The 8,526-nt window shown below is 35.9% G+C and overlaps 1 protein-coding gene across 1 annotated transcript; it reads right to left on the minus strand.

The window, feature by feature from the left end:
• Positions 1 to 535: 535 nt before the first annotated feature.
• LOC130613030 (uncharacterized) lies at positions 536 to 1,841 on the minus strand. Its single transcript, XM_057434351.1, has 2 exons — positions 1,540 to 1,841; positions 536 to 815 (listed from the first exon to the last, which is right to left on the minus strand). Exons 1-2 carry the CDS (start codon positions 1,824 to 1,826, stop codon positions 536 to 538), a joined length of 567 nt encoding a protein of 188 aa, XP_057290334.1. The 5' UTR covers positions 1,827 to 1,841.
• Positions 1,842 to 8,526: the final 6,685 nt, after the last annotated feature.

Raw genomic sequence — 8,526 nt, forward strand, 5'->3', positions numbered from 1 at the left:
TATTATTGTTTGGAAAAAAATTAGGTTCATGGCTAGTACTATTTTGTAAAAGATTACTAAAAACATTAGATACAGAAGAAGTAGAAGGATTTGAAATGTTGCTTGAAGGTGTATAATTAGTAACTTTTATTATTGCTTGGGGATCCTGACTTGATGTAGGCAATTGCTGAGGAAGAGATACCTTTGGTAAAATAAGCTTATTCTTGGTGACAGGTTTAAAATCAATTTTCTTTTGAAAGAATCCAGAAACATTGGTAGACATACATTTCTTCTTAAATAGAGGCTTATAAATTAATTCCTTAGAAGTAAATAAAAGTGGCACATAGTGATTATGTTTAAAAGTAAGATCTGAAATGAGATGACCTTCATAACAAAACAAAATATGGAAGCAAGTTTCATCAACCTTTGGCACACGTGGAAAAACCTTTTTATTGAATATTTCTTTGTATTTGAGAGGACCACAATCAGGATAATAACACATAATATTTCTGCGAATTATAGAAGACAATGACAAAACAAAGAAAAAACCAGACCACTAATTCATGTTTTTCAAACAAAAAGTAGCCTCAGCTTTGACAAGTTCAGCAGCCTTAAAATTAGTATCAACAGCAGCATGAGATACTGACATTGCTAAAATATTTGATGGACTTAAAGATGGATATTTGTCAACAAATAAATTGGGGTGAGAACTATAATACTCAGAATTGACAAAAAGTTCAATGCAAGCAAGTAGCCTTAACTGTTGCGTCAAACTATTATCACCTACCAGACATAAGGATATGGAGCTAAACAAGCAATTTCCAGATGATTCGGACCTAAACAGTGAAAAATAAATAAATATTTCTTAGAGAAATTAAAGAGAATTCACTCCTCAGAGCAAAGACACTAAGTTTTAACATTTTGAGAAGAATCAAAACCATTATTAATTCCACACACACACATGCCAGCTAGCTTGTGGCGCGCCGTAGATTAGTGGTTATGTGGCGCCGTAGATTAGTGGTTATGTGGCGCCGTAGATTGGTGGTTATAGCTCTCGTACTCTGTGCGGGAGACTGGGGTTCGATTCCTCTTGACGGCGATTCAACATGGGCGAGTGAATGTTACCATAGCCCCGGGTTAACCCAAGCCATGTGAAGAAAATTGGGAAGATGGCACACTGTGTGGGCCGTTGGATGTTGCCGGGAGTTGTCTAGTAGAGCGCGGGCTCTAATTGGGTCTGCGTAGCTCAAAATGAGCATTAAATACTCGACTCTCCATCTACGCCATGGCCCCTCCTGGAAATAATAGACAGGGTATATCCCTCGATATTTGTGAGGCTAGCCATGTAAAATATGCACATCTATCTATCTATCTATCTGCCGTAGATACGGTTGCTAGCTCTCCAAGAGTAATAATCAAAACAAAAACCACGAATACATGTAGCTAGCTAGCTAGCCATAAGTAGTTCATGGTGATGACATAGTGATGTACACTTAATTACTATGGTAACAAATGGTCAGCAAAAATCAGAAATGGAAATTACAGAAAATAAAATCTTACCTCAATGCAACACAATTCTTGGAAGAAACTGATGCAGGAAGATAATTCAAAGCATCTTCATTCACACCAATTTCTCCACAAGAAAGTACAGCATAAAGCTGTTCTGTGTTTAAAAACACATTTTTATTTGAATTTATCCATTTCTTAGAATAAATACTAAATATTTCAATCAATTTCTGCAAATCTTCGTCTTGAAATAATTTCAAAACATCTTCTCTCACTGAACTAAACGCCATGTTGAGCAATGATGTTGAGGAAGATATGAAGATGAAGACTAGCGTGAGCATTTTTGCTTTTGCAGGGTATTGATTTTTAGCCAATCACAACTTAAGAAAACTTCTGTAATGACCAATCAAATCCTGCCGGTGTTCTTCTCCTGCAAACCCGGCACTCTAGACCAATAAGAGTTAAGAATAACCTCATTGCTCCGGCAAAAACCTGCAGGGCGGGGTCCATATTTTTCTATCCGCCATCACGGCAGCAACAGCGGCGGCAATATTATTAATTTTTATATTGATGAGCGCTCAAATGAATACATTATTACACGCCCCAAATATTACTGGTTAGTACTAAATATTTGAAAATTAGATAAACTATACTTGTTATTTTTAAACCCCGTCCTTTGACCCAATTGACGGGGTTTGGATCCGCCCCTGCATTGACATTGTAATTAAAAAATGACACACGTTTGATGGTGATATTTATTAGTTGGAAAAATGAAAAAGCTGGTTAATAATAAGTTGTTTTATTTTTTATAGAAAAATTTTCTTCTTTTCATGTAAAGAAACCAATACTGGAGGTTTAATTTTGGTGTTTTAGTAAGTCTGGCTCTCACTGTAAGATAACGATGAGCTATCTCCCGAGCTCGTAGTGTGAAAGTTTATCAGCTCACTTTAGCTGATTGTTAGCTCACTGTTAACCTGCTCTATACCTTCTATCTCTTGCACCCGAAGGGTACAAGAGATAGAAGGAAAGAGAATAACGGGTATATTTTTAAAATTTCAAGAATTAAGTCTTGAATGATTGTTATGAAAATATACAGCCACACTTGACCAAATAAACAATATTCGCTCTGATATCTCAATTGTAGTCACAAGAAATATTAAAAATTCGCATATATCTAAAAACGATAGATTCATATCATTTTTCCGAACACGATAAATTCATAAAAATCTTGTTTTGTTTTGCCGTAATCCTTTTAAATGTTCCAATTGTAATTTCCAAATTTAACTTTTTCAACAAAAAGAAATTTTTGTTTTAATCAAGAAATATTAGTCCTAAGTCCACTCTCAACAATGACATACTAGCGGACTTTAGAATGGTCCCTCCCGTCAAAAATCTTGAACCTGGTTTGTTTAGGATTCATACATACTTCGACACGAAAGTCGAAGATGCCTAACTATTCGAAAATGGCAATTTTTTGGCCATATCTCGAGGTAATAAAAGGATTTGCCCGAGGAAAGTTTTGCATCCAATAGGCTGCAATATTTTCATTTTTACGGATAACCCATTTTGGTTTGAATGTTGTGAAATATTTAGTGTTATGTTAGTGAGTTTGAACACGGTTATGCTAGTGAGTGTGAACCGGTTTTTACATGTGATCTTTCTGTATATATTTTGGTGTCAGTCTTGTAATTGTTGAAAAAAGATAACAGGGTTTTTGAATTTTCAGAAGTGATGCTGTCAGGTCTGTAGATCTTTTAACCTTTTTCTCTTCTAACATTGTACATAAAAATATTTATTTTAAATATAAATAACAGGCCCGGTGGAGCAATTTTGAAAGTGGAGGGGCTAAATTATTCAGTGTATGTCGAAGGAGGCCCGAACATAAAATTTTTTAAATTTCGGCCCTCTAGATTGGCTAAAACATACTTCAAATTTCGAAATATTGTGCTGAAAGCCTTCACAAAATGCAGAAAATTATATATAGAAATATAGAAACGCCGTGTTTTCATGAGATATATTTTCAAATTTTGTTTTATTATTATTATAATTCCGAATATTTATACAGGATATAGCCACTTCAGTGTTTGAAACACTGTTATCAATGTGGGTCCTGTGTTCGGGATGCATACATTAAGTATACAGCGGCATTACCTACCCAATTTCCCTCACATGGCATGGGTTGACCCGTAGCTGTAGTAAAGAAACTTGCTAAACATGCCCGCGTTGTGGACAGAACCACGGACTTTGTGATTACGAAGCGAACTCCATGACCACAAGGCCACACGCTAAGCAAGCCTTATCGGACAAAACTTAGTCGGACAAAATTTTAGTCTGACGAAAATACTAGTCAGAAATAATTTTACTTTTTTTAACTTTTGTCCGACTAATTATTTTGTCCGACTAATATTTTGGTCCTTTTTTTAAATTTCAGTAATTTGCTTAATTTTGGTTTGGGAGACAAAAAAACAATACAATACTTTATTTACTTGGATGGCATAATTCTATTTTTCATTTTCAGCGTCATATTCCTGATCTATGTTGCTTCCCGCTTTACTTTCGCGTGTTTCTTCTATTACTGCTGTCTTCTTCTTTTTCTTTTAAATAATTTCACTGTCACTTTCATCGGAAGTTTCTGTAATTACCGGCGCTTTTCTCTTGTCACGCAGATCCCTTAAGACTTCACTAGCTTCTGAAGATTTACAGACTCCGGAATGCATATTTTGATTTCCTCATCAACACCTTCATCCTCATCCGATTCTGACTCATTGCTGCCATTTTTCACATCATATTAGAAAGAATATAGCTTTGATACAAATTTTTTCACTTTTAGATGCGTAACGTAGCGAGGACTTTTAAAAGTCAAAGTTAAGGGGACGATATCGTCTAAGATTTCAATGCATGCAATCCCAAGTTATCTTGTGCTGAACATCGATCAAACGCCGCTCACATACGTTTCTCCTGGGAAATACAGTTATAGCTTCAAAGGTTCAAAGCATGTCCCCACAAAAGGTATTGACGACAAACATCAAATAACTGCAACAATCACTGTAAGCTCAACAGGCGAATTTGTACTGATACAGTTGATCTACGGTGGTAAAACTAAACGCTTTTTACCCAGATATGAATTTCCAGTATCATTTTCTGTCGGATTTACTGCAAACCAGTGGTCAAACGCTGACTAATCCCTGGATTTTTTGACAAAAATTATTTTTCCTTACTCGGAGAAGAAGAAAGAGGAAAATGGATTGCCTAATGAGCAGCATTCACTTGTCATTATGGACACAATTAAAAGGTAAGTTGACAAACTCAAAGAATTCTGTTCTACAAGTAGGTATGAACTTGTGATAGTGCCTTATAACTTAACGAATAAGTTACAATCATTGGATTTAAGTGTTAACAAAGCAGCAAAAGCTTTTATCTAAAATCAATATAATGATTGGTTCTCGGATCATGTCGCGCGTCTGCTCAAAAATGGGATTGCTCCAGCAGACATAAAAATATCGTCCAAATTGTCCAACCTGAAGCCACTTCATGCCGCCTGGAATGTAAATCTGTTAACCACATGCAGCAAGAAGCCGAACTCATCGAAAAAGGATTTAGTGAAGCAGGAATAAGTGAGGCTATCAATAACGCGCAATCTGTTTACGAAAGCCTCGAGAATCCCTTCAGTGAGGAAATACCATCATGAACAAGACCGTTTAAGTAAGTAAAGTAAGTAAGTAAGTAAACATTTATTTACCTAAGAAATGACAATTTACATTACTAAAAGAATAAATTAGCAATTAGGAAGGAGACTTTCCCGATAGCCAAGGCTAAACAAAGGAGAAAGCCACCAAGAAAAATGTGAAATATTTTCATATGTCAGTAAATACTGTAAGTTTACAAAGATTAAAATGAAAAAGCATTTTTGATTATAATTAGTATAAATGAAAATTCAGTACCATATAGTCAAATAGAAAAAAGTAATGAGACAAAATAATGAAGAGGAAAGCTAGTTGATGTATTGACTCATGTAGAAACTTGTGGCTAGGGATTTGATTGTGCTTAATTTACAGTGTGTGAGGTTAGTATCAGGATAATTTCTTTGCAGATTGTTCCACTGTAATGTGGAGATTCTAGAGAATGAAAAAAAATCCAAACGTCGATGTGTTAACTGTTGGTTCAATAAGCAAACCAATTGTGTTACATCTAGTTTCATGAGAGTGTGAGATTCGATCAAATTTGAGTGAGGTAAGTGTGTCAGATGGGAGGTTAGAGTTTAGGAATTTGTGGATAAATTGAATGTTAAGGACTTTAACTAGGTCGAAGAATTTAAGAATTCCAAGTTCTGCAAATATAGGCAAAGATGGGGATCTTGGTTCACTGAAGGTGATCAGCCTAAGGGCAGCCTTTTGGAGGGTAAGTATTCTGTGGGCTACTGTGGTGTCTCGAGTGCCCCATACTTGGCAAGCATAGCTTAAGTGAGAACTAAAGATAGCATGGTAAATGTTTAGCAGGGATTTTAGGGGAACATAGTGACGAATTTTAGATAACATCCCATTGGCTCTTTGAAGTTTAGTAGCCACAGATGAGACATGATACTTCCAGGAAAGATGTTCATCAACATGAACACCCAGGTATTTCACACTTTTGCTAGGATAAGTGCGCTTACCGCATAGAATCAAAAAAGGCAAAAATTCAAGCCTACGAGATTGGGATCTAAATACAAGAAACTCTGTTTTGCTGGAGTTCAGTGATATTTTGTTGGCGTTAAGCCAACACACAAGGCGTTTAAGATCAGCATTTATCCCTCTACAAAGGGATTCTAGTGATTTTGAGAATTTCAGCAGATGAGTGTCGTCAGCAAAATGATAGGTCTCTGACGATTTGATACAATTATGCAGATCATTAATATACAACAAGAACAGCAGCGGACAAAGAACAGAGCCTTGAGGCACACCATGTAGAATGGCTTTAAGTTGAGATTTGAATTCACCGATTGAGACATACTGAAGACGACCAGTTAAATAAGACCTGAACCAATCATTTGCTTTTCCCCGAATACCATAGTGATTTAGCTTGGATAGAAGGATTTTGTGGTCAACAGTATCAAAAGCTTTTTGTAAGTCGACAAACACTCCACAGGCAAGCTCACCTTTGTCAAGGCAATGTCTAATGCGTTCAACTATAGTAAGCACAGCCTGTGATGTTGAATGCTGTTTTCTCAATCCAAACTGTTTGGGATATAGGATATCATGGTTGTTGAGAAAGCCTATGATTCTGTTGTACATAACCTTTTCATAGATTTTCTCAATGTTTGACAATAATGAGATTGGTCTGTAATTTGACACATCTATAGAAGAACCTTTGTTTTTGTAAACAGGCACCACTCTGGTTGTTTTTAAAGATCTAGGAAAGATACCAGATTCAAACGAAAGATTGATCAAAATTGATATAGGTTTGGAAATATCATTTTCCAACAATCTTAGAATTTTGATTGGAATACTGTTTGGTCCAGAAGATTTTCCTGGAGAGATGTTGCCAATAATCCCGATGATTTCTTCTTGGGTAACAGGTGATAAGAAAATTGAGTCTGGGTTCGGGTTTTTGAGGTAGTCAGAGTACTTCTTGGATGTAGGTGGAATTTTGTTCCTAATAGAATTTGCTATGGATGTAAAAAAGTCATTAAAACTATTGGCAATATCAATCTGGTTAGTCTCAAGTTTACCGTCAACCTGAATGGATGTAGGAATATTAGATTTCGACGGTTTCGTAGAAATAATGCTACGAACACCCTCCCAAATTTTGTGCATGTTATTTGAAAAAAGGTTAAAGTAATTGGTATAATGGTTTGTTTTACTTTGTCTGCATAAGCTGACAATCATGTTTCGGTAGCGTTTGAAAAGTTGTCGGAACTCTGATTTAGAATCTGGATCTTTGGCTTTAGTGAATTTCCGAAAATAAAAATCACGTTTAGACATGGATTTTATGATGGCAGAAGTAATCCATGGTTTTTGTTGGGTTTTGATTTGCCTTTTGGTGAGCCTGCCTGTGGGAACGTGTCTGTCAACAAGCTTTTGAATTTTAGAATTAAAAATGTCAAAACAGCTGTTTGGGTCAATTGGTCCAGGACTATTAAACTCAACACCCCAGTCAATATCCAGGTAATCTAAAATGAAATTATGTTCCTCAAATTTGGACCAGTTTTGGTATTGAATATTTTTTTCTGAGTTGTTAGTCAATTGGTCAGGTAATATAAAGAATTGAGGCAGGTGATCAGAGATCATGTGAATAAGGTTACCAGAGATTGATGGATGACCAGTGACAGAGAAAAAAATATTATCAATTAATGTCTTGGAAGTCGCTGCTATTCTTGTTGGTAATAAGATCTGGGGAAGTATAAGGTGGGATCCGAGTATATCAATGAAGGCAGAGAGTTCTGCATCTTCATTGAGTTTTAACAAATTTTTATTGAAATCCCCCAGTAGAAGGATTTGTTTCTTTTCAATGCTGACTTTATTGAGCAAGGGTTTTAAGAAATCACGATTAAAGGAATTTGTTGACATACAAGGATGTCGATAAATGCTACCGACAATTAAGTTGGTTGTGTTAGGCAGGATCATCTCTGCAAAACTTGATTCCAAGTATTTAGATTGGTACATAATGTCATCCAAGTCTGTACGAGGAATGAAATTATACTGGTCAGAAATATACAACAAGCTCCCTCCTGCTGAGGATTCAGTGGGGGTGGATAAGCACTGGTAACCTTCTATATGGTAATTGAAAGTTGGTGGTGAGCCTTTGATAAAGCGGGTTTCAGTAATACCAATAAAAGAGAACTCATGTCTCAAAAGGGCCAAAAGGGTGTTAAATTCATCAAAGTGTTTAGCCATTGAGGCAATGTTAAGATGAAAAGCTGAGAGCGACCTTGGATTTAGATTAAGATTGTTAAAGTCCTCACATTCATAGTATTTACAACTAGTTGTATGAAAATTGATACTGTCAGCATCGTTGCCCATGCTATGAACAATACTATTAAGATCAGAAAGAAGGGATCTCATA

Source organism: Hydractinia symbiolongicarpus, chromosome 10 (assembly GCF_029227915.1).
Source record: "Hydractinia symbiolongicarpus strain clone_291-10 chromosome 10, HSymV2.1, whole genome shotgun sequence".
NCBI classification, from domain to species: Eukaryota; Metazoa; Cnidaria; class Hydrozoa; order Anthoathecata; family Hydractiniidae; genus Hydractinia; species Hydractinia symbiolongicarpus.